Genomic DNA, 27,357 nt, shown 5'->3' with positions numbered 1-27,357 from the left:
CACATAGCACTAGTGATTATAAGCAATGTCAGAAATAAGTGTAAATTCACCAGTAATTGCTGTGAAATTTGCATGTTATCTCAGTCTGACATTCGTATGTTGTGAATTATTATTTCAGTAGTCTCTTTTTGTCTCTCTCTTTTCTGGTATAAGTTTTTTTGTAAATATTACATTCTGAGAACTGTAACGATGTCCAACTGATAGTATAAAAACTTGAAAAAATCTTATCCTTTATATTGCATATTTATTTTATTGTGCAACGATTTGCCAGTTAACTGCTTAGAAAAAGAGGCATTTTTTTCCAAGCATTTCTTTTATTTGTTTAGACTGCCATGTAAGATGTAACTGGTTTATAGTTGCATGTGTTTAACAATGGTTGTAATTTGTTTATAGTTGCATGTGTTTAACAATGCCAACTTACATTAATAGTACTAAGTAATACTGCATATTCTAGTTGTTTTATCTTGTGATATAGTCAGTAAATTAGGGTTCATAATATAGTAGGATTTTTTTTAAGAATGGGCTTTTTATGAAATCATCACATTAAACATTGTTAGTGCCTATTATGATAGAAATGATAAAACAAAATAATAACCAGTAATGATTTTTAAATACAAAACCATAAAATGTTATGAAAGTGCTATACTGAGGAAGGGTACATATTAGGAAGCATTCTCATTTTAATTGTTTTCGAAGTGTAGAGGTATACATGATGAATGGTACCTAGAAGCATCAATATTAAATACTTCAAATGTTAACTCATTGTGCAGTTTTATGTACAGTATGTAACAGCCTTTTTTTTTGTAAAATATAGATATAAACACATTTTTGTCACTGTTACATTTTCCTGCCGTAGTCATATTTTGTGGCAGTATATGTGGTTTTTGAAGTGCTACTTTCTGAATTATAATTTGTAACATATTACACGTTATTGCCATTGTCACTTGAAAAAATCAAAACTATGCACCTTCTTTATATGTAATGCACTGGATAGCTGATGCCCATAGTAAAGTATAGCTTTGTGTGGGTGAATAACATTCTTTCACGTAGCATCATGTAAATGATTGTTATAATTTGAGTTTTGCCATGTGACAGGAAAGAATTGGACTATCTCTGGAACGTTTCCCCATGTTTGTCAGGGTTAGGAAAGATATCATATGCAACGCCCATTTATGTTTGTCTGAAATCAACATCTCCACTGAGGGGATGTAAATTGATGTGAGGACTAGGCTTATTTTCAGGACCTCCTCCCAGATCTGCATGATTAACCTGCACAAGTGGTATGAATGTGTCCTCCTTTGCTTGCTGATATACCACATCATTATGGTGTTGTTTGAGACCCAGGCACCTGCACTGCTTAGAAGAAAGAGTGCAAACTGAACTGCTAACTTATTCTTAAGTTTTACATGCATTCTGCTTTCTATTGGATTTCAGGTGCCCTGTACTCTAAGATCCATAGTGGCCTGATCTAAGGCATCCATCGTGAGGACTTGGGAGAAGTCCAACTGAAAGGCATACACTCATTCCTGTGAAAATGGTGGATCCACTAATCCATTTATTTCCTGATACATGGCAAAACTGGAATTATAACAATTATTTATATGATGCTACTTGAAAGAATAGTCATGTAAAATCTTAGCATAACCATAAAGGTCCTTCTATTCAGTGTTGCAGTATTCTTTGCATATGGGTTGTCTTCTGCCCTATGACCTGACATCTGACCAGTATGTAAAAGTTTTTAGCCATTGCCAGTACATGGGGCATCACATGAATGCTCTGATAATGTCAGGCATAAAAGGACGTCCACACGTGCCATCCTCAGAACTTTTCTGTTGCCGTTTGGACGTCAGATTTCTTGTGTTGCTGCCAGCTTCAGATAAGTGCCCTGTTGGGGATTTATTTTCTTGCTACCGCCGTTTATTTTTGTTTCATGTCATTCAGGAAGGGCAAGTATAGGTGTGGAAAACAGATTCCACATAAAAATAGCCACGACTTCTGTCTTTTCTGTTTAGGGCCTAGTCACAGCTACCGATCCTATTCCATTTGTCAGGCCTTTGTGCCTAAGACTTTGCATAACTGACTTTCAGCTCTAAATCTTTATCTCGAAAATCAGTGGCTTAAAAGTCTGGCTAAAGATGTTATGAAGGGTTCCAGAGGTTCTTTGGCTGAGCCAAGTTTGAAGAGGAAAGTGACCAAGCAAACACCTGAAACCTGTTTGGCTGCGCCTTCTGTATGTGATGTACCCCTTTAGGTCAGTGAAGACCTGGTGGTATGGTCAGAAGTCAGGTCCGCTTCTTCTGTTGGTACCTTGGTGGAAGCTGTCAAGGGATTGCATCCCAGTACACCTGAGCTATTCAGAGATCCATTTCAGGCAACATGGGGGAAACCGCGGCCTGTTGTGCTGGAGGACTCTGGCAACATTCCTTCCTTGTCCCCTCACACAGAAAGACATGCAAAAAAGAAACAAAAGCCTAAACATACCGACATCTCTTCTACTCCTCAGTCTGATTGGGATGCTTTTTCCCAGGGTCTTATTAAGGCCTTGAAACCTTCTTTCTCTCTCCCTCTGCCTTCTTTCACTTCTTCTCCTGTACAAGCTCCTGGGTCGAAGGTTCTTTCCTCTGATTCTGAGTATTCTTCTTCTTCTTCTAATGGGGATTCTTTTGCGCATTCCACCCAAGTTACTTCTCCTCTGGAATATGCATCCCCTGGGGAGAAATCTAATGGAGGGGATTCCCCTACTGAAGAAATTTCTTTTGGGGAAACTATTAATAAAATGAGGGAGTTCTTCATATGGGATTGTTCCCAGATTTCTGAAGAACAGATCCGGTATTATGATCTTCTACAAATGGAGGTTCCCTCTCTCTCTGCAATTCCTCCAGTCCTTCCAGCTTTCCTAGATGCATTTGCCTCCTCCTCTAAATCTCCAGATTCACAAGCCCTTGCTCTCAAGAGGCCTGACAGATTTTATAAAGTACCGTATGACTGGAAATTTCTCGGCAAGTGTCCCTCTGTTGATTCAGCTGTGGTCTCCATCATTTCTGACAAGTCTTCCCATTTATCTCCTTCTGCCAAGCTTCTACCTTCTGATAAGGAGAGCAAAATTATTGAGAGACTGGGTAAGAAGGTATACACCTCTTCCACTTTAGCTATCAAAGCTATTAATTACCAGACACACATGTCTAGGTACTCCTTGGCTTTGCTTTCTCAGGCTTCACAGGCTGTAGCTCCTTTACTAGATTCTGAGGTTAAAACACAGGTCTTATCACTTTTGGCTGCATCTTCTCAAGTAGCCAGACATTCCATTAAGTGTAGCTATTATGCTGTTGAGGCATCATCTAGAGCTGCTGCTTCTGCCTTTGTACTTAGAAGGCATTCATGGCTGAGACTTCAGTCATTACTTGATGATATTAAGGTAAAATTATATGATGCTCCTTTGGACAACTCTGCCCTTTTTAATTCAGCAGCTGCAGGCTTGTTTAAGACTCTGCAAGAAAAAGGGAAGGAGTTTCAAGACCTGAAACACCTGCTTGATTCACCAGTTCCAAAATTTCACAGAAACTTCCATGTTAACACCTCCTTTGTTAGGAGACCTGCTCATTGTTCTTCTGCTCATACACCTGCTCATAGGTCTACGAAGTCTACTGGGAGACTCCCTCAATTGAAAACTTCTTCAGTCCCCTCTGCACAGTAACCCTTTCAGGCCAGGGCCAGTTCTCTGTGACAATCAGCTCACCCTTCCAAGTTATACATCTCTTTCTCTTCCTCTATCTTTCTTTTCCAGCATGGGCAAGGATTACTCAGGATGCATGGGTTCTATCCATCATCCAAAATGGTTACTTTATGACTTGGAAGAATCTACCTTCTTTCATGGGAATTTCACAGCCCCCTTCCAGTCATTTGCAACTGTTTCGACAGCTCCTAGCTGATGTCTCAAGGCACTGTTCAAAGTGTACCTCTGGATCAGAGATGCAAGGGTTTTTACTCAAGAATGTTTTTGGTTCCAAGAAAGGATGGTCCTTGAAGACCAATTCTAGACCTCTCCCACTTAAATACCTTTCTGGAAGTGCCTTATTTCCAGATGCTGTCCCTGCAGACACTCTTTCCCTCATTTTCTCCTCAGTCCTTCAGGGCTTCCTTGGATCTCAAAGACGCTTATCTTCATATCCCCATCCATCCTCTCTACAGGAAATTTACTGTTTTATTTATTTTATTTTACATTTGTTGACTGGGAGAGTCCGATTGGATACATGTCCATTTTCAGCGGAGGCCCAGGGAGAAAAGCTCCACAAATCAAACAACATAGCATGCAAATAACATTATTAAACACAAGATTTAAAAAACGTTACATAGTTATGAAGTTTAAAAATACAAAAGTTCATAGAAAGTACAGTAGTTCCAGTTATTACATTGTCTGACAAATAAGTAATGGGCATTAAGTGAGGTGATAGGGTTCAATGTGTGACTGTTATTAGAGTTTTAAGTTGGAATGTAAATACTTGTGGGCATTTTGGGTAGATATTAGGAGGTGAAGCACCATAGGTAGGAGTTACTGTTCCTAATAAAGAGAAGATGTGACAGGGGGCTAAGAAATGGGGAGGGGGTGTATGAGGGAGGTCAGCCTGGAGGGGAGCAGAAGCATATCCATAAGAGTTTTAGGTGCTCTTTGAGTCACTTTTTAAATATAACCTTTGAGTCAGTGGAGGTAATGGAAGAAGGTAAGGAGTTCCAAATTTTGCCTATGTGGTTATGGAAGAGGGAGTCACCTGCTGTGTTATTGCTTTTGGTCATTTTGATTAGTCTTTTATCACTGGAGCGAAGTTATCTGGGATTGGTTTGTTGTTTTAGCAGGTTGGACAGTGCTGGGGTTTTGTCTGGAAGTGCTAGGAATTTATGGGCAAAAGAAAGTTGATGGGATGATAGGAGATTAGGGAACTCAAGCCAGTTAAGTTGATTTAGTGAGTGACAGTGTTGGGTTCGGTAGGGGGCACCCATAGCAAATTTGGCTAGTTGATTGTAGCAGATATTGAGCTTTGCAATTTCAGTTTTGGGTAGGTTGGTGAAGATAAGTGCAGCATAGAGTAGTGTGGAGAGGAGGTGAATTTGGGCTATGGTTATTCTGGCAGGTTGAGTTAGAAATGGTTTATTTTTGTAAAGACTGCCCATTTTTTGTGGATGTTTTTTATGGTTTGATTTATATGTAGATTGAATTTGAGGTTGTTGTCAATGGTTACACCTAGCAATTTAGTACGAGTGTCTGGAGATATAGTCCCATCTCAGGACACAATCTTAAAGGAGTTTGGCATTGTGGTGGATTTGTTTGGTTTGAATAGCAAGAGTTTGGTCTTTTTGGGATTTAGTAATAGGTTTTTGTTAAAAAACAGGCTTCGGTAGATTGGAAGGCTTTTTGAGATATGAAGAGTTTGTGAGGATCATTCGCTGAGCAGTTGACTGTTGAGTCATCTGCATTTTGTATAGCAGTTGCATCTTGGCTGATGCTGTGGGGATTATTAGTGAAAATGGAGAATAGAAGGGGTCCTAGAATGGACCCTTGTGGGACTCCGGTGGTAATGGGTAGCAGTGAGGATAGGTTGTTGTCCCATCAAACTGCTTGTTGCCTACCTTGTACATTTTTATGTTTCTCGGTGGGGGCTTTGCACTTGCAATTCTCTGGCTTGCCTTTTGGTCTCTCCACTGCCCCAAGGTTATTCACAAAGTGCTTGGCCCCTGTCATTGTCTTCTTGATGGTCCAGGGGATTCTGGTTTATCCCTATCTGGATGATCTTTTTCTAGCCAACAATGCAGGTCAATTGTTTCAAAACCTTGTGGAGGCAGTTCATCTCCTTCAAAGCCTAGGGTTTACAATAAATTTTAAAAAATCCAGTTTGACTCAATCATAGTATCACATCTTCTTGGGGTGCAGGTTCAGGACAGAATTGATGATGGTGTTTCTCCCAGTAGACAAAGTTCACTCTCTCATTACCTTCACGGAGACACTTCTGACTCTTCCTTCCATCTCGGCCAGGGAATTCCCAAGACTTATTGGATTCATGGCTTCCACGATTCCCATGCTGCCTTTTGCAAAGCTTCACATGAAGACATTTCAGTGGTTTCTAAAGACAACCTGGTCCCAACATGCTGCCCCACTAAAGGTTATGATTCCTCTACTTCCCTGCCTGAAAATAGAACTACTGTGGTAGATTCAGCAGCTTTCTCTGAATCCAAGCCTTCCTCTTCTTTTGCCCCAGTCTTCTCAACAGCTTTTCACAGACGCTTCAGACACAGGCTGGGGGACAACCTTTGCTTCCAGGAAGGTTCAGGGATTCTGGTCTCTGTCTCAGAAGAGGGAGCATATCAACATCAGAGAAATGAGGGCTCTGCTTCTAGCTTTGCAGACTTTTCAAACTCTATTCTTGCCAGGTCCTCTAAAGATTTTTACAGACAACACTACTGTCCTGTGGTACATAAACAAGCAGGGGGGCACCAAATCTTAACTTCTGTGCAGGTTAGCTATCAATGTATGGGAATTGGCAGTTCAGTACAAGGTCACACTTCATGCTGTTTACCTACCCTGTACTCAAAATTCTGTGGTGGAGGCATTAAGTAGGTCCATGACGCACTCCAAAGAATGGATGCTTCACAGGGATGTGTTCCTTGATCTGGTTCACCAGTGGGGGTACACCACATCTGGACATCCTTGCCTCTCCTCAAAACAGACAACTTCCTCTCTTTTGAGCCAGGGTCCCATATCATCTGGCTTGGTGGGTGGATGCCCTTTCTTTTTCTTGGAAGGGGATGTTTCTTTATGCATCCCCCCCTTCTATGTCATTCAGAAAGTGTTCATGAAAATTCAGCAGGACAAACCAAAAATCTTGTTGGCAACTCCCTTTTGGCAAAGACAGCATTGGTTCCCTCTTCTTCTGCAACTAACCAAGGGCCATCACCACAAGTTGCCTCACCGGTTTGATCTGTTCACACAGGACAAAGGATCCTTACTTTATTCATATCTGTCAACATTACAACTGACCTTCTCGGTGATCATCTTCTGATCCTTATCCTTTTCATGCACCTTTACTCACAAGATATGCTTGGGGTTTTGCAGGTGGTCAGGAAGCCAAATGCTAGGAAATGTACTTTTCCATATGGAGAAGATTGTCTATCTGGTGCCTTCATAGAAGTGTAGATCCACTTTCTGTGGGCATTCCAGTAGTGTACTGTCTTACCTATATGAACTTCTTAAACGTGGCTTATCATATTCCTCAGTGAAAGTCCACTGTTGTGCTCTTTCTGTTTGTTTGCCATTATCACCTCATTTAGCTTCCAAATTGGAGGTTAAACTTATCTGTAAAGGCATCCTACATATTAAGCTTCCCAGGAAACTGGTTCCTCCTCCTTGGGACCTTAATTATGTCCTAGGGAAACTAACTCTTGCTCCTTTTGAGCCTGCAGTTTCTGCTTCTCTAAAGTTTTGTACTTGGAAGACTGTGCCTCTGGTTGCCATGACTTCTGCTAGGAGGGTCTCTGGGATTCGGACTTTGATGTTATCCCCACCTTAATTGGTTTTCCACAAGGACAGAGTTTCCTTGGGAACCAACCCTTCCTTCATGCCTGAAGTGGTGAATGAGATGTCTGTTAATCAATCTGTCCAATGGCCTACCTTTTTTCCTTCTCCTCAGTTCTCTAGTAAAAAAATTTTGAATACTCTAGATATACATAGGCAACTTAGATTTGGACAAGACTAAAGCTATCAGGAAGTCAGATCAGCTTTTTGTGTCCATTCATGCCAGGGCTCTGGGTTTACCTGTTTCTAAACAAACAATTTTAGATTTCTAAGGCTATTGTGTTTTGTTATGATTTTCATTGCAAGTCCCTTTCTACTTCTGTCAGAGCTCATTCCACTAGATCTGTTGCTTCTTCAGGGGCTTTCTTTAAGGGTGTGGACACTAATTCCATTTTGGAGACTGCTAAATGGTCTTCTGTACACATCTTTACCAAAAATTACAAGTCGGATACTATTTATAGGTCCAGAGTGGGATTTGCTAGTGCTATTCTCCACGGTTTTGTGGAAAATTCTTCTTTGCGTTCTTCCTCTGCTCCTTCCACCTCCCAAGGTTCCAACTAAGTATGGCATTCTCCCATATGTAAAGAATACTGCAACATCGAATAGAAGGACATAGAACAGTTGTGTAAAATCTTCTCATAACCATAGATTTCCTTCTCTTCTATGTTGCAGTATTCTGTCCCTCCTGCCTTCCCCCTGCATCTGGTCACTTTCTTGGATGACTTATTGTTTTCCTTAGGACTCTTGTTCCTCATGGGGTATCCTTGTTCTGAGGATGGTACTTGCAGACGTCCTTTTATTGCTGACATTGTCAATGCATACGTGCGACGTCCCACTTACTGGCAGTGCTAAAAGCTTTTGCATACTGGCCAGACATTGGGTTGTAGGGTGGAAAACAACCCATATGTAAAGAATACTGCAACACAGACAAGAATGACATTTATGGTTATAGTAAGATTTTACACAACTATTCTTTCAAGCAGCATCATATAAATGATTGATGTTAAGTTGTCAATCTCGCCTTCATTCTTGCTTGATGGGTTCGGAGCCGATCCTCGGCTCCGACTCGGCACTTGCTAAGCTCGAGAGTCACTTTTACCAGCTCGAGGCAGCCCCATATCCCATGATGCAAGGCGGTAAGTACCCAGATCTCGTTTGCCGCTTCGCTGATGAGGTCCTCCTTTTACCAGCTCCTGGTAAGTGATTTAGATATTACTGTTTTAGCCCCCTTTTCAACTTAAAACTTTATTTTTTAACGTTTATAGTTAATTTAAGTCCCTTTCTGACTAGAAAATCCCTCACTCCTTTATATTTTTAGTCAGGCCTTCTCCCCTCCCATCCCCCCCCTTGTTAGGGTGTGTGTGTGTGTGTAGTAGAGGTTAGTTATCTGACTATTTTGGGATAACTATTTCTTGGGACTGTGTTGTGTGTGTGTTGTTACAACTATGTCCAAGGAAAGGGTCTCAGGCTTTAAGAAGTGTGACTCGTGCTGTCAGAAGATGTCTCTGACAGACGGTCACACTTCTTGCTTATACTGCCTGGGACCTCTCAACCTGCAGGACTCCTGTGCAATATGTCATTCTTTTAGCCAGAGAGTCCTGCAGGAGAGGAGAAACAAATTGATTTTGAGGGGCCTTCTTAAACCGGAGGGCTCTCCGGCTAAGTCGGCCCCGATTAAGACTTCCAAGTCTTCCAAGGCCCAGGCTTCTGTCTCTAAGCCTGCGGCCTCGGTTCTGAATCTTTCAGAGTCGAGATCGGCTCCGGCTGGAGCCGATCCTAGTTTGCATAAACCCTCGGCACTGATGGCTATCTGTGCCGATACTGGTTCGGTCACATCGGTGTCGGCTCCGACTGGCTCCGACCACCATGTGGCTCAGGCTTCGGTGTCGGCGTCGACCGGCTCCGACACCGTTACTTTTATGTCTGTATCGGCTCCAGCCGGAGCCGATGCATCGAGACCTTCTGTCGGTGCCGAAAAGTTGTCGGCTCCGACAGCATCCATGGTTTCGTCGGCTCCGATGGTTCCTTCGAGGAAGAGGTCCAGGTCCCCTTCCTTGGAACCGATACTTTCGGCTCCGGCCTCTCCTCTCCTCTCGGAACGGAGCCATCGGAGCCGATCATCCAGGTCATCCAGGCTTTCCGACACCGTTACTTTTATGTCTGTATCGGCTCCGGCCGGAGCCGATGCATCGAGACCTTCTGTCGGTGCCGAAAAGTTGTCGGCTCCGACAGCATCCATGGTTTCGTCGGCTCCGATGGTTCCTTCGAGGAAGAGGTCCAGGTCCCCTTCCTTGGAACCGATACTTTCGGCTCCGGCCTCTCCTCTCCTCTCGGAACGGAGCCATCGGAGCCGATCATCCAGGTCATCCAGGCTTTCTGACCATGATTTAGAGAGGGTGGTCAGTAGATTATTAAAATCACAGGCACTGGCCCAGATGCTACATAGTCCGTCTCAACAGATGACTATTAGTCCACACCCCCTTGCAGTTCCTCCTTCGACTCTACCTCAGAGTTCGGAGCTGGAGTCTTGGGAATGGTTTCTGCTATGGCTGAGGGACAGATACCCCCCCCCCTTCTGCTCCCTCAGCCTCTACTCTTATCTCCTCTTCGAGACCTTCCTTAGAGGGATTCGGTGGTCGGGCTTCCCTGGTCTCCTCCGAGGGGGTGAGTGGCATCGGACCCTTGTCCGACCCCACTCTTCCCCTTGGAGCCTCGGCCTTGGTGAGCTCCGCTCCAACATCTGCCTCGGAGCCTTCCCTTTCGGTGGGCCCTGGAGTTCCTGGTTCTTCGGAACGGGTTCTCTCGGACCTCCGTGGGAGGGGAGCCTTCGAGGTGATGAAGAGTGTGCTAACCACTGGACTCAGCCAGCAGTCTGTTCCCTTAGCTCCTCCCTCTACGGTGCCTGTCGATATCTCTGCCATCTCTCTTGCTCCCGGTCCCAGAGATCCTCCGCCTCAGGTTTCCCCACTGGGAAGAACCCCCTCTTCCGAGGATTCTCCTGATCAGTCAGGGGATCCTCCACGCAAGAGGACCTGTAAGAGGAAACACGTAGACTCCCCCGAGTCTATCACTTCAGATACCGACTTAGATGAGTCGGAGGGATCCCCAAGATCCCCCTCTGAGGATGTCTCCTTTTCAGACATCCTAGAACTCCTTAAACAGAGGGGAAACTGGCCCTCCAATAATCCCTCTGAGGATGAGTCGGTATACCTGGAGGTGTTTGGATCTCGGCCCTCCACCTCCTGGGTGTCTCCGCCTTTCAACCCCCTTATGCAGGTTATTGCTCGAAAGGCTTGGGCTGCTCCTGACTCTGTAGAGCCAGTTCCTAGGAGGCCTTCTAAATTTATTACTGCCCCTTCGGACAAACAATTCCTCACGAAAGGTGTCCCTGCTGATGCCATGGTGGTGGCGGCGGCTGCCACTAAGAAGGAACTTGCAGATCCTTCCTTACCTGTCCATCCTCCTAATAAGGACTCTAGGACCATGGATAGGTATGGTAAGCAGATGTTCTCTTCAGCGACCTTTGCTATGCGCTCGCTGAACTACTTATGTCACTTCACCAGACTCCAAAGGGATATCCTTAAGGAGCTAGGTGAAGTAGTACAGGATCCCACAGCTGCAGGGGCTCAAGAAAAAATTGCTTCGCAGCTAGGAACCCTTAATTCTATTGCTAACTCCTCCATGCGGCTGATATCATATGCAGCAGATGGAGCGAGTAGAGCCGCAGGTACAGGTGTGGCTCTTAGACGCCAAGCCTGGATGCGGCTCTGTAATTTTGCAGATCCCTTTAAGGCGTCCTTCACAAACTCTCCCTTTGATGGGTCAGCTTTGTTTGGCCCTCAAGTGAAGGAAACATTGACCAGGTGTGAGCAGGATGGCAAGACTCTTTCTGCGTGGGGTCCGTTTTTCCACCCCTTCTAGACCTTACCCTAAAGGACAGAAGGGTGGCAAAATGTGGTTCCGCAAATCCCAAGGAGTCACGCTGGATTCACGTGGTCAGTTTACCCCTAGAGGCAGAGGGGGTAACAATAACAGACGACGCTCTAGAGGCAGAGGGAGTCCACAAAACCAGGGAAGCAGAGAGCCTCTCTGACAAGCCCTTTCAGCATCCCTGAGATGTTGCCCGACTGTCCATCCTTGGAGGCAGTCAGGGGAAGACTATCGCTGTACCCAGAAGCCTGGCTTTCCCTAACTCAAGACAGATGGGTACAGTCGATCATATCTGAGGGTTACAAAATTCCTTTCGAGGAAACTCCCTTTTCTTACTCAAATTCCCTTCCAGATGTTCCACCCGGTCTAAGGGAAATTGCAGAGTTAGAAGTTTTAAAACTTCTGCAAAAAAGAGCCATTCAGCCAGTTACAACAGATCATTCAGAGCCCGGAATCTACTCAAGGTTCTTTTTGGTCCCCAAAAAGATGGGAGGCTGGAGACCAATATTGGATCTCAGCAGACTCAACAAGTCTGTGAGAAAGACAAGATTCTGAATGGTCACACTTCAGTCAATTCTGCCCTTCTTACAGAAGGACAACTGGATGTGCTCAATAGATTTTACAGGATGCGTACTATCACATAAAAATTCACAGACGCTCCAGAAGGTTTCTCCGCTTTCGGCTGGGGTCCAGTCATTTCCAATTCAGAGCCCTGCCCTTTGGTCTCACTACAGCCCCCAGAGTGTTCACCAAATGTATGGCAGTGGTCACGGCTCACCTGAGACGTCAAGGATTCCAGGTGTTTCCGTATCTCGACGACTGGCTCCTTTCAGCCACCACCACCAGGCATCAGCTTCTTCAAGCCAGGGATTACACAATAAATCTTTGCACTCAATTGGGCATCTTGATCAACTACGGAAAATCCTCCTTATTGCCCTGCCACTCTATTACTTTCATAGGCGCAAACTTAAACACTGTTCGGATGTCAGCTACCCTCACAGACCAAAGAATCTCAGATATACAAGGTCACGTGAGAATCATTCTAGCCAGCAAGAAAGTACAAGCCAGAATGGTTCTAAAAGTGTTGGGCCTCATGGCTGCGGCCATTACCCTTCTTCCCCTGGCTCGCTTCTTTATGCGCCTTCTTCAGTGGATGTTGTTCACTCAGTGGTCTTACCAACAACTTCCGATGCGTCACCAAATACTGGTGACACAGATTTGCAAGAATCATCTTTCTTGGTAGATTACTTCTTCCCAGATTCACCAAGGCAGACCCTTTGTACCCCCAACCCCGGTAGCCACTGTCACTACGGATGCCTCCCTGATCGGGTGGGGGGGGGCATTATCAGGGCAGGATGGTTCATGGGACGTGGCAACCGTTCGAATACCACCTGCACATAAATGTCCTAGAGATGAGAGCAGTGCTTTTAATGTTGCAAGCCCTCAACGACTTTCTTCCCTTGGGGACAATTGCAGTCCACACAGACAACATGTCTGTAGTATGGTATATCAACAAACAGGGCGGAACCAAGTCCTACCCCTTGTGTCGAGAAGCGCTCAGACTTTGGCAATAGGCGATCTCCTCTCATCGGTTTCTGGTAGCAACGCATATCCCTGGGAAAACCAACATTTTAGCGGACAGATTGAGCAGAGCTATTCTCATGCCTCACGAGTGGTCTCTCAAACAATCTATAGTGGAGGAGATTTTTCTAGAATGGGGTCGCCCATGTTGCGATCTTTTTGCTACTCCCCAAAACAGCAAATGCCCAGACTTCTTCTCTCTCTTCCCACTGCCAGGCCATCCCCTCAGAGACGCTCTGACCCAGGATTGGCCCCAGGGGCTTCTTTATTCCTTTCCTCCCTTTCCTCTGATCCCACAAGTAATCCAGAAAGCCACCGTTTTGAGAGCCAAAATGATTCTCATTGCCCCTTATTGGCCTCGACAAATTTGGTTTCCGTTCCTCCATCGTCACCTTTTGGTGCAGCCGTGGCATCTGGACCCAGTGCCAGATCTTCTGATTCACCAATCGGGTCAGCTGCACCGGTCTATCCCTTCTCTCAACCTCACAGCATGGTTGCTCCACTTCCTTCCTTTGCCAGGCTTCCTATGATCTCTAATCCTGTTAGAGACATCATAGTAGCTTCCTTAAAATCCTCTACTAGGAGGATTTATACTAGCAAATGGAAACGTTTTTCTTATTGGGCAAAAGCCAAGAATATTGATCCCTTCACTGCTCCAGTACAAGCAGTTTTGGATTTCTTAGCGGAAATTTTTCACGCGGGCTCCTCTTCTTCCACGGTCAAAGTTCAGTTGGCCGCTATCTCGAACTTTCATGTCGGGTTCGCAGATCACAACATTATGTCCCACAGGCTTTATTTTTCTCCTGAAACCTCCAATCAGGAGTCCTCCTCCTCAATGGGACCTAAATTTAGTGCTCACATCCTTGATTCTTCCTCCCTTCGAGCCAGCTGTTTCATGTTCCCTGAAATTTCTTTCATGGAAAACTTTATTCCTGGTTGCTGTTACATCGGCTAGGAGGGTGTCTGAACTTCATGCTCTATCTGTTCGCCCCCCCCCCCTATTTAGTCTTCCACAAAGACAGAGTATCATTGAGAACTAATCCGACCTTTTTGCCTAAGGTCGCCTCAAAGACTAATTTGAATCAGGCTGTTGATCTTCCTGTATTTTTCCCAAACTATTCAAACAGATCGGAACAAAAATTACATTATCTTGATGTCCACCGCCAACTCAGATATTATTTGGACAGAACAAAACAACTCAGGAAATCCGATCAACTCTTTGTTTCTTATGCTGATAACAAGAAAGGCCTTCCTGTCTCAAAAGTGACCTTGTCTAGATGGCTTTCTTCTGTCATCTCTGAAATTTATCAGCTCAGGGGAAAACAGCTGTGCTCGAAACCTAAAGCGCATTCAACCAGAAGCTTAGCCACTTCCACAGCTTTTCAAGCTAGACTTCCATTAGACACTATTTGTGCAGCAGCCACTTGGGCCACTCCTCATACATTTGTTTCCCATTACAAATTGGATTTGGCCTCCAGGGACAGAGCCAGTTTTGGCTCTACAGTTCTCAAGAGTCTGTTCCATTGAGCCACCCAGGATAGAGGTGCTAGGGACGCGGTCCCATCAAGCAAGAATGAAGGCGAGATTGACAACTTAACATTGAGAAGTTATGTACCTACCATAACGTTCCATGTTAGTTGTCTTCTCTCGCTTACTTTCTTGCGACCCTCCCTCCTTCCCCCAGGCCTGGACAGACCTTTCTCTCTACAAGTATGCTTCTGAAGACCATACAGTGCTGGTCCTTCTACCATCCTTCAGGTTTTTTCTCTCCTTCTTTCTTCCTTTTGGAAGTTATTATGCTAGGTGCTATTGCCTATTGTCATCAAACGAGATCTGGGTACTTACCGCCTTGCATCATGGGATATGGGGCTGCCTCGAGCTGGTAAAAGTGACTCTCGAGCTTAGCAAGTGCCGAGTCGGAGCCGAGGATCGGCTCCGAACCCATCAAGCAAGAAAGAAGGCGAGAGAAGACAACTAACATGGAATGTTATGGTAGGTACATAACTTCTCATTATAATCCTTATTTTGCCATGTGTCAAGAAAGAATTGGACTAGTTGTTCAACCATTTTCACAGGAATGAGTGTATGCCTTTCAGTCGGATTTCTCCCAACCAAGTCCTCATGATGGATGCCTTAGATCAGGCCACTGTGGGTCTCAGAGTACAGGGCACCTGAAATCCAATAGAAAGCAGAATGCATGTAAAACCTAAGAATAAGTTAGCAGTTCAGTTCAGTTTGCACTCATTCTACTAGGCAGTGCAGGTACCTGGGTCTCAAACAACACCACAGTGATGTGGTATATCAGCAAGCAAAGGATGACACATTTGTGCAGGTTAATCAATCAGATCTAGGAGGAGGTTTTGAAAATAAGCCTAGTCCTCATAGCAACTTATAAACGCTCAGTGTAGAATTTAATTGCAGACATACATAAATGGATGTTGCATATGAAATCTTTCCTAAACCTGGTGAACAAGGAGGACGTTCCAGAGATAGACCTCTTGCTTCTCTAAGCAACAGCTGGCAAATTGCCCTGCAGAGCACCTCACAAGAAAGCTTTGGCAATGGACTTATTCTCCCCAGACTGAATAAGTCTATTTCTTTATGTATTCCTTCCCTTCCCCTTGCTCCCCATAGCAGTTCAGAAGGTATGGTAGGAGAACACATAAATGATTCTTAAGGTCACCTTTTTGCTTAGGCAACACTCTGTCTCCCACCTAATCTGGAAGGCAATGGAAAGATCTTTTCTGCTGCCACAGTATGTGAGCATGTGAACCTCTGAACATAGAGCAGGGGGTCGTCCATTCATTCCAGCCTGTCCACCCTGAGTCTGGCAGCTTGGAAGATATTACACTGTTTCCCTTTAGACACTTGTATTTCAGCTACATGCTAGATATCATGAGGGAGGGTAGGAGACCAAGTACCAGAAATTTGCATCTAGCTAAATGGAAGAGTTTTATTCCTCTGTTGTCAAAAGAAGGACCTGAACCCCAAACAGGTGAATGTGCATACAGTCTGTCAGTATCTCTTGGAACTATTTTACACCAGCTTAGCATATATATATCAATACAACTGCCCCTTTTAACCATCTCAGCCTGTCTGCCCTTCAATATCATAGCTGCCAACCAATCATGTAGTTTGTGAAGGACATCCTTCATTTCAGGTATCTCCAGGTGGACTTTGACTCCAGCCTTGTACCTGGATTTCATGTTGGAAAAACTGAATCTGCACCCCTTTAAAGCAGCTGGTTTTGCTGACCTAAAATACCTATTCTGGAAGACAGCCTTATTAATTGTAGTTCCCTCATCCTGGAGAGATTCATAGCTCTAGGCCTTGATGTTTAGAGAACCTTTCCTAATGTTTCACAGGGATATGCTTACCTTTCATACAAACCGCTCTTTCATTCCTAAGGTGGTCATAGAGGTGGCATTAAACCAAGCTATCCAGTTACTAGTCTTTTTCCCCCCTACATTTCAAAAACAAAGGGGAAATAATTCTGTATCCCTGTGATATGCACAAAAAGTTGAGGTACAATTTAGAACACAACTGAAGAATTTAAACTATCAGAACAACTCTGTGGCATTGGCAGGAATCCGAAATCATTGCATATGTCTAAGCAGATCATCTCAAAATGTATTGCACGTTATATTTAATTAGTGTCACAAAACCCACTGGAAGCCATTGTTAAGGAAAGTTTGATGACACTCTCCATGGGTCACAGCGAGTATCACTGTTTTCTTGAAAAGGATTAGTACATGTGTATTTTTGAGGCAGCCTTCTGGTCCTCTCTTTGTCTTTTTTTTCCAAACCTTATTGGTTGAACTTTGTTTCAGGAGCATGCTTTGCCTCTGCCATCTTGAAAGGCATACTGCAACCATCATCTGTTCTACCAACCTCCCTATCTGCTATGACTTCTAACTCAGGTAGTCTTCCCTAAGGTTATGTCTGCAACATTGACTCACACTATGAAATAATACATTTGTGTATGCATTTTCGTCGAGGCAAATGCCCCAACTTCATCAGACAACTCAACAGCCATAAAAACCTCTATTTTATACTCACATTCAACATAATTAAACAATTAAACAGTTAAATCCTTGATTGAACCATTAGTTAAAACTACTTCATATTTAAAGTGCCCTTGCTTCCTGACTTACAATTTATTGCAATGCCTTAGAAGTTGGGGCATTTGCCTTGACGAAAGCACTTACAATAAGTTGGTCTTTGTGAAGTTTGAAGCAGCTAACTTGCTTTTTTGTTGTTTTTTACCAAGTCAGTAAAGTACGTAGTTTATAATACATTTGTGTACCAACTTAACATATTTCTAGATGTTAGGTAGGTAACTGTGACCACATTCTAAGTCCCACTCATCATCCCCACTAAATCTGGGGGCTACAGGGGCTGGGGTGGGTTCACATCCTTTCTCCCTTATCACCTTTACTCTAATCCTTGTCCATACTTTCTCTTGTTTTCTACACTCTTTGTTCAAGTACCTTAGGAAAGGGGGTTATACCGAGGTCATTACAAGAACCTTGGTAATTTGCAAAGACACACTGTGCCTGAAGCATGTATTCCAGTGTTGACTAGAACTAGAAAGGGGACAATAAATAACTAGCGATGGACAGAAGTATGCCATCTTTGTACTAGTTACATGGGGACATCCAAGGTTAGGATAGCATCAGCCCAGTCATGGGTGAAGTGTGTTAACCTCTGAAAGTATGTTAAGAGTTTGAGACCTCAGCCTGCTGCAGAGTTTCCCAAGGCTATCACTGTAACAGGAAATACACTTGAACACCTAAAATTATGAAAAGTTGACTATATAGCTTTGCTTTCTTTAATATTATCAGTAAAAACAAATCAAATCCTAAGAATAATATTTGTTAAAAGCCAAAAAGAAATGCTGTAGAAAAGGATATGCACAAAAAGAACCATCTGAAAACTTTAAACACACTTTTGTAGAAAACAACCATATAAATAAAACACAAGAACGATATATTTTTTAGATGTTTACCGAATATTAGTAGTGATTAAAGTATTTTTGTTCCTCTTTCGTTTCATAGGAATATGGACATTTTGAAGTGGTATATTAGGACTTCGTAGTGCAATGCTTTCTGTTTTTCCTCCTTCAGAGTAATTTACAAATAATGAAGCAGTCGTAATGGTACAGTCAGAACATTGGGTTTTGTACTAAATTAGTTGGGCTTAGATAAGTGCTATGACAAGCCCTCAGGTTTTAGTGCTACTGCTTTACTTCCTCGGGTTGTAATGTTTATTTTACTTGACATTTGTAAGAGCAGTTCTTCAAAGTTAGTCTCCTGGAACTCCCTGGTGTGAGTTGAACAACTAATATGAGCTGCCTGCCATCATATTCGTTCATCCCATGGACAGCGACATGTTTAGTAAAGCAAGATGGTTCAGTCTGCAGGAAAAAAAACAGAAATATTTATTACCTACATGCGTTAATGAACAGAATGGTACTTGATGTTATATTGATGCAGTGGAACTGAGTGATGCGCATTTTCAGTGCATATTCATGAGTCCATTAAAAAAACAAAATAATGCTAAACAGTTTCATGGTTACTATACCTGAGGTTACCATTTATGTGTTTTTGTTTATAATTACATCCTAACATTCTAGTAAGAAATGTTAATTGTGAATAAAGGCTTATAACATGTTATATTATTGATTGACTTAGGTTCATAGGTTCATAGGTTCATACTAGGCTATCTGCCCGAGGGCATTTACAAGCCTAGCCCATCGTTTTGTGGCTTAGGCCACCCCTTTAGTATGGGGAACTATACCCATTATTTTTCTGTGCCTCTGTCGAGCAGTGACACTGAGGTAATCCCTGGGGTATATCTGCGATCTCCCATCCATTGGTCAAGATTTCTCTTGAACAAGGCCAGCGAGGTGCTCTGCCTCACATGTACCGGGATTTTGTTCCACAGCATAGGGAGTCTTTGGGTGATGAATCTATCCCTCCAGCACGTCCTATTAATAGCCGTGTCAAGGTTTAAGGCTCCGCCCTTGTGGCTCTGATGGATCTAGATTTTTGAGGTGAAGCATATTCATCAAATCTGGGTTTGACATGGCCTTGTATGTTAGGCAAAGGTCACCTCTGAGCAAGCGGTAAGCAACTGAATAGAGCTGGAGTTCTTTCAGTCGGGCAGCATAGGACAGATTTTTGAGACCCTTTATCCTTTTGGTGAGGAACTTTTGTGGCCTCTCCAGCTGCTGCAAGTGTCGGGTCAGATACATTCCGAATGGGGCATTGTACTCAATCATTGGTCTGATGAGTGATGAGTAAAGGGAGACTATGACCTCCCTTGATCTAGATGAGAATCCCTTCATGATAAGGTGGGCAATGTAGAAGGTCTTCCTAACTACTTTAGCTACATGGGTGTCGAATGACAGACTACTATCAACCTGGGTCCCCAGGTCCCTGATAACTTCTTCTGTGCTCAGTGGATTGCCACCTATTTGGTAGCTAGGGGTAACCTTGTTTTTCCCGAAGGGTATGACTATGCATTTTTGGCATTTAACTTTAGGCCGTGGCTCTGGCACCAGTTATCCGTTTCTGTGAGACCCTTCTGAAGGATATCTGTGTCAGATGTGTTTTCTACTATGGCCCAGTTTGCAGTCATCTGCAAACTTTGTCAGCCATAACCCTCCTGTGTTTGCTTGTACTTGGAAAAGTAGATGCCAAACAAGAGTGGGCCCAGGACTGAGCCCTGTGGGACACCACTTGTGACAGGCTTTGAGTCTGACATGGCGCCAGAAGCTCTGACCCTGTGGGTTCTGTCACTCAGCCAGTTTGCAACCCATCTTGTGATGTATGGGTTGACATTTAAGCTGATGAGTTTTTCAATGATACCCGAATGGGGTATTGTATCGAAGGCCTTAGCCAGATCGAGGTAGGCTGTATGGACTGCCTTTCCCTCATCAATGGCTTTGGTGACTGTTTCGAAAAAGTCAACCAAGTTTAAAAGGCATGATCTGCCTTTGACAAAGCCAAACTGGGTTGGATCCAAAGTCTGCAAATTCCCTATGTCTTTATTTATGAGGTCCATTATGATCCTCTCCATGGCTTTGCAGATAAGGCTTGTCAAGCTAATGGGCGGTAATTTCCAGGGTCGGTGGAGGCACCGCCTTTGTGAAGTGGTACCACAGTTGCAGTGCGCCACTCCTGGAGTGCGTATCCAGAGGTAAGACTTTGATTAAACAGCTGTCCTAGCTGTGGGTTTAATTCCTCATTGAGTTCATGGAGCACACAGCCGGGGACACCATCAGGTCCCATGGATGCTGTGTTTTTGCTTTGGAGAGAGCAGTTCTCACTTGGGCGCTGGAGATGTTTGGGGGCTGCAATCGTTTGGTATAGATATCTCTCCTTTTGGGGAGGGAGAAGTTTGCACTGAACCTGTCAGCCAGTATGTTGGCAATGTCTGTAGGATCAGTAATCTTCACATCATTTTGAACTAGCTCTGAGCATATCTGGGAGTTTCCTCCCAGGTTTCTAACATAGCTAAAGAAGGCCTTATGATTGTCTTTTGAGTCTTTAGCTATTTTTCTCTCGAAATTTGCTTTGGATGATTTTATGAGAGCTCTTAGTTTTTACTTATAGTGATCAAGGGTGTCTTACCTTTTAAGGATTTTGCTCTATCTTGTAGTAGCTTCCTCCTTTTGTTGTAGAGTTTGTTTATGGCTGGGGTCCACCAGACTGGACGCTTGCCTTTGGTACAAAGAGTCTTTGTTTTGCTTGGGATTGCCTTGTCCATGCAGTCCTGCAGGTGCTGGTAGAAGGCATTTGTAAGTGATTCAGCGGCTTGAGTACTGTTTTCCACCGGCTCGGGGGCCTTAAAGGAGACCACACTAGTCTTTAGAAGTGTGAAGTCGGCTTTTGAGAAGTTCTTTACTGTGGTCTTTTTTATCTCAGGTGGGGGTGGGATGAGGACCTCCAGCGAGATTAGTTTGTGGTCTGATCTCACCAGTGAGGGGTACACCTCCGGTGTTGAACATTGTGCTCCCATGTTCGTGATGATGAGATCAAGTATGTTATCTCCTCTTGTGGGGATGGTGACTAGTTGTTCCATGGCATTTGAGTTTATGAATTCCAGGAACTTTTGGGCTAGGGTGTTTGGGCTTGAGTAGTGTTCCCAGTCTATATTAGGGTAATTGAAGTCACCTAGTATGATGGTGTTTGGTGATACATTTATCCCCTCTAGTGTTTTCAGGAAGGCCATGTGAGGTTCCTGAGTTTGTGAGGGTGGCCTGTAACATGCTACAATTTGCAGAGCAGTCTTGCCTATGGTTAATTGCACCTGGATGGTCTCCGATGCATCGTGCGTTGCCACCAGTCTTGAGGTGTGGGTGTCCTTGATGAATATGGATACCCCCTCCTTTCTTGGTATTGTCCAGATTTTGGGGCGGAACGCATGATATGAGGTAAAACCTGATAGCGCGGGGTGCTCTCAGGAGCCTTGAACCAGGTTTCTGTCACAGCACAGACATCGATGTTCTCCATACTGAGAAGGGCCTCAGTGCGTGCATTTTGAGATTTAGACTTCTGGCATTGAGCAGCATTACCCTTAGTTTTTCCTTTTTGTGTTCTAGGGTGGTAGGTTTAGAATTTGAGCCTTGCCTAAAAAGGCACTATGGGGGTGGCAAGAGCCTTTGCCAATATCCGAATCCCAGGGTGACAGGTGCAAGCCGTCCCTTGGCAGCGTGGCTTGTCCAGCATGTCATCCCAGGCAGACAGACACTGGATCCCCTTTGAATGACACCAGTGTTTAAGCCAATTGTTAAAGCTGATCATCTTATCTCTGTATTGTGGCATCATTCTTGGTGAAGGTAGGATACTGCTCAAGGTCAGGGTCATACCTGTCTGGGCTACATAATCAGAGAGCTCCTCAATGTCTCTTTTCATGTAGTCCAAGGAGTGCGTCTCAGGTCGTTTACACCAGCGTGGACAATGACTGAATCATATTTGTACCTGCTGTTGAGAGACCTGAGTGCTTGCGTTATGTGGCGGATTCTAGCGCCCGACAGGCAGCTTACTGTGACCTTCTCCTTACTCAGTCTGGTGAGCGGGACGTCAGTGTGTCTGACTATGGAGTCACCAATGACTAGTGTGTCTGGCATTGTGTTTGGCCTTAAGGGCTGTGACTGTTTGACACTCTGACTGTGAGGTCTATGTGTTGCAGGTGTTGTGTTCTGAGGTGGTGGTTGTTTGGGTGTCTGCTTTGGTGGCCTCTGCTGTTTTGGTAGATTTTTGATCAGAGCCTCCGAGTATGTCTTTGTGTGTTTATGTGTATGATTTGAGGTTGTAATGGTAATATGTGAGACTGGGTCTATAGTGTGTGTACATTATAAGTATTACAAAGCAAATGTTTAGAAATAATTTCAGGGATTGTTTCTGCAACAGTATACAATTCTGTCTTATGAGACTATGTTGGCAGCTTCCCTAACGTTTAATTCTGTTCCATGTGAATATGATTAAAAGGCAAACACAATTGGGAAAGAACACATCATCTTATGTTTCCTTGCTGTAGTGGTTAATAAGAGGTAAAATGATTTAATTTCTGTAGCTCTGAGACTGTAATTACTGGATTGGAGCAGCTACATTATGTAACTAAAACTGCTGTTAAAAATCTGCTTTTGGTTACACGGTGCAATAATTCAACAGATTAGTAGAAACTCCTTTAATACAAAAACAGAGGCCTTGTGAAAATGGTACTGAATATGTACCCATATTTCAAGCATCAGGAAAGAAAGTTTATTTAACCTTTGCATATCATGTACTTACTGAATAGAACCATGCTAGAGGTATTAAGATGCATTTATTTAAATCTGATGTGCATTTTCCCATATTTCTGTTTTATTTTTAGTGCTGGTCTGTTTCCTCTGCTAGCCAATGCTTCCATGTCCATCAAGCCAACACTTCTTTCTCTCTACGAGGTTTACTACCTTCCACTGCAGAAAGCACTTCTGCCAAGTCTACAAGCCTTTGTAACAGGACTGCTGCCTGGCCTTGAAGAAGGTTCAGAAATTTATGACAGGTAATTTAATTTACAAAATCAGTTGGTCATCATCAAAATGTATGGAATCATTAGAATCCTGGGAACTACAAACAACTTTAAATCCTTTTAAACACTTCATTCAGGGAAGTGTTAATTTTTAAAGCTGTTTGCACTTCTCAATACTCTCCTGTGATGGGTGTAGTCTGTGTGGCAGTAGTTAAGTATATTACAACTTTGAAAGCTGAAAACACTTAATGCTCCTAGCCTTTTTTCTTTAACATTTGTAGTGCATGGGAGCTGGTAAAATTCCATGTATTACAAAGAATTATGATTGGGTCTCTTTGATCATAAATTACCCTGCCTGTAATGTGTTCTTGACATGGATGTTAAGATTCTTCTCTCAAGTTTCACTCGTGAAGTGAATTTCTTGACATCCATATTTTGAACACTTAAAAACTGATTGTTATTAGAGATTTGATCATAATCCTCTATGTACGTAGTCTTTATGTGACTTAATTCATTTATGCAGTATGCACAGTTAATAATGGAAGGAGACCTGTTTAAACAGTAGGTTGCAGGCCTGTTTGACTTCTTCAGAATTTTATAGTTCTTTACAATGAACCTCGAAACTGGAGTTAACCTCTGAGTGTATGCAGGATTGTGATGTATTTAATGACTGACTGTACCCATAGAAAGAGTAGTTGTCTAAAGGATTAAACCCAAATATCCATGTTTTGCCAGCCTTACACAAGTCCAGCATTGCCTGTTTGGAAGTATTATATTGCTGTTATACAATAAAGTAGACTTGTTTAAAATATGTTGCTCTTTTAGTTAAGAAGATGAGATAAGGCAGTCATCTATTTTTCTCAATGAAATTCAGTTTTCTTTAATATTTCTGGAATTATATTAAAAAAGCTTGTATGGCTTCTAATGCTCACAGAGTGTATTTATTTTCAATTATAAATAGTAAAATGTATCATTTATCTATATGGGATTGTTACATATAAGATCTATTGTTGCAATCAGATTGGCAGTATTTATGGAGTCAAGCTGTTCTGATCCTACCTTTTTCTAACTTATAAACTCAGTATTGTGATCTGTCATAGTTCTTATATCACACCACTGAAACAGTTTTGTTTGTATTAATATGGAGTTAGGTTGTAAAATTATTTAATGGATCTGTAGCTGACATTATTATATTTAGCAGTCTGAAAATGATAAGTCCTTTACGTGGGAGATCTGGAGCATTAAAATCATAAGGTATTTATTGGAGGTAGTGACAGACTGAAAGGAAAAGGCATTATTCAAGAAAACTTAATTTGACCATAGTTTAGTGTGAGTTTGGCAAGATAACCAGTTTGGAAACTCTAACCTTAACTATGATTATTTGTTCCCTTGCAAAACATTATTTAATAACTGAGTGGGTTGTCTTACAAGGAAATATCAGCCATTTCTTTAAATTTATAAAGGAATATAAAATGCATTAGATATTTGAGATAAATTAAAAATATATAGACTGAAAGAGTGATCAGAAGTAATCCATTCATTTTTTTTATTTGTTTGAAATGTTGGAAAATGGTTACAAGTTCATTAATATTCCTTTTTTTTGTATTGGTTGGAATTTGTTCTTATACACATTATTTCTTTTTGTTTTATGTTTTGTTAAAATTCTAATAAATGAGTTAAAATATTAACAAGGAACCTATATATATATATATATATATATATATATATATGTATATATATATATATATATATATATATATATATATAGATCTTCATATGTTCGGCACTTCAAAATGCCGAATTTCATATGACCGAGACCATATGATCGACATTTGAAATGTCGAACATATGAAATAGAAGAGTAAAAAACAAAAAACACTTACCTAAACACTGCTAGCAGGGGGGGGGCATGTCACCCTGCACCCCCGTGGGGGCTCCCCCTCCTGTAACTTAAATATACCAAGTCTGAGATCGCACTACATTGTAGGAATGGAAATCTTTCCATTCCGCACTGTAAAGAGATGCCGGTTCCGCAGTGTTGGCATTTCAAATGTCGATCATATGGTCTCGGCCATATGAAACTCGGCATTTTGAAGTGTCGGCAATGTGAAGGGGACCTATATATATATATATATATATATATATATATATATATATATATATATATATATATATATAAAATTTATTTAACCTACATCAATATGTGCTTATAATGTAGTGTTACTAACTTTACCGGATACTTCAGTTGAATTGATGAAAAAAGCAGATATAAATTTCATCTCTATTTGAATCGTCTAGTGAAGATGATTGTTCTGTATGAATTAGACATTCTTTATTAAATTCATATAAGGAGATTTCATTTTTATGTATGCTCAAGGAAAATAATTTTCATTAAAAATACAGAGAATCTCTCATCTCCGGAGAAGAGATTTAGAGAAATTTAAGCTTCTCAGATTCAAAGTTGTTAGTATGATTTTACTATAAAGTTCACAAGGCAGGTCCTGCCTGGAAAGTTTTCTTTCTTAGGTTACTGGTTATTGGTTGACATGGTTAAAAATATATATACTGTTTTATCTTGATGCTTTGAGTATTAAACTACTTGGCTCTCAAACTCTTCCATAGAGCGGTGTGCCCAGCATGAACTGTGGCTAACAGCAGTTTTTTTTAGCTCTGCCACTTCAAAGATTTCTGACAGGAATTTTTATTTTTAAACAATCCTAACCAGGTTATCTTTACAGAATGTGATACTTCTAAGTGACACCTAGGATTGTCTCAAAAAAATTCAGAATGAGATGTATGGTGACCACCTATTATTAGTAACTATGGACATTAGAGATCTGCTTACTGCCATCCCCCATGAAGAAGGTCTCGAGATATTTTATGACTACTTGTGTTCTTGCACTACACAGAGACCTTCTTCATGGGGGATGGCAGTAAACAGATCTCTAATGTCCATAGTTACTAATAATAGGTGGTCATCATACATGTCATTCTGAATTTTTTTGAGACAATCCCACGAGTTCTTCAGAACATGTGTGTGTTTCTCTAATATATATTTCAAATTGTGGTCAATAAACATAGGCAAGTTGAACGTTTTGGATGCTTTTGCATCCACTATGGGTCGAAAAGGGGGGGTCATTTAAACATTTATGGAGTTTGGGGATACCAAAAATGGTAGGAGTCTGGGGATTTTTTTGCATCAAGAGTGTGTTCATCAATAGAAATCTGATCATTTAACAATAAATCTTGTAAAGTAATATCTATATTTCTATATATGTTTAATTGATTCTGTGAAACTTCACACGATTCAGTATATAAATGTGCAAACATTTTTTTTACACATCTGTTTTGATCCATAATAATCAACCCCCCACCCTTATCGGGTTTCTTAACCTTAATAGACTTGTTATTGGCTATCTCAGTTAATAATTCCATGTCTATATTGGATAGATTGTTACCATCTTCATCGATTTTTCTTTGATGTACCCTCCTCATTTGTTCAGTACAAAGACTTTCAAATACTTGTAGAGTAGGGTATAAAGGGGGATTGTAAGTACTAGTTTTTTGCATGTAGAAATGTTACTAGGTAAAATAGTGTTCTCAAATTGCATCCTCATATTGAGTTTTCTAATAAATAGTTTCAAATCAAGTAAAGAATACTCAATTCTAGGTCTCCTCTTAGGAACAAAATTGAGCCCCTTTTGTAACAAGTCGGCCCAAGCAACAGTAATATTCAGATCAGTGTAGTTAAATATTTTAAAATCTCTGGTCTTGTTCAGAATAATATGTTATGTCTGATCCACCACTTCATCTACCATTTGTTCGCATATTCCCCTCACCCTCCCCCTGTAATTCCTGCCCCTGTGCTTGTGGAAATTCTGGAAGCTGCCACTGCTCATCCCTCCCTGATTGTAGTGTTGTCGTTTCCGGTTTTAGAGGCGTTCTGACCTCCTCAGTAATACATCTAAAGGAGCCATCTGCTCATTAGTGTCACTGTTATTGTCGTCATCAGTCCTAGAAATCGCCCCAACATTACTACCAAGCCCTTCCATCTGCCCTCTAGTATTCACTAGGGGATAGGCTCTCCCTTGTTCATATCCCCCCTTGTCTCTATCTAACTTTTTAATTTTTTTTTTTTTTTTATTGAAAGAATGATTTTATCCACATTCACCAACACTGCATTATAATCATTGATTTTTGTCTGAAATAACAGGTCATTGTGTAAATCCTCATTAATACAGTCAATTGTGGGTTTTAAATTTTGC

The 27,357-nt window shown here is 42.2% G+C and overlaps 1 protein-coding gene across 1 annotated transcript in view; it reads left to right on the top strand.

Moving 5' to 3' along the window:
* The window catches only part of DOP1B (DOP1 leucine zipper like protein B), a 2,336,114-nt gene that overhangs the window by 600,944 nt on the left and 1,707,813 nt on the right, over positions 1–27,357 (top strand). Inside the window, exon 4 of the mRNA XM_044071549.1 lies at positions 22,955–23,125. Within this exon, the coding sequence (XP_043927484.1) occupies positions 22,955–23,125 (171 nt within the window). The remainder of the gene's footprint in view (positions 1–22,954; positions 23,126–27,357) is intronic.

Source organism: Protopterus annectens, chromosome 5.part0 (genome assembly GCF_019279795.1).
Source record: "Protopterus annectens isolate FY-2018-M chromosome 5.part0, PAN1.0, whole genome shotgun sequence".
Lineage (NCBI taxonomy): Eukaryota > Metazoa > Chordata > Ceratodontiformes > Protopteridae > Protopterus > Protopterus annectens.
The sequence above is the reverse complement of the archived record's forward strand: the minus strand, read 5'-3'. Positions and strand labels throughout refer to the sequence as shown.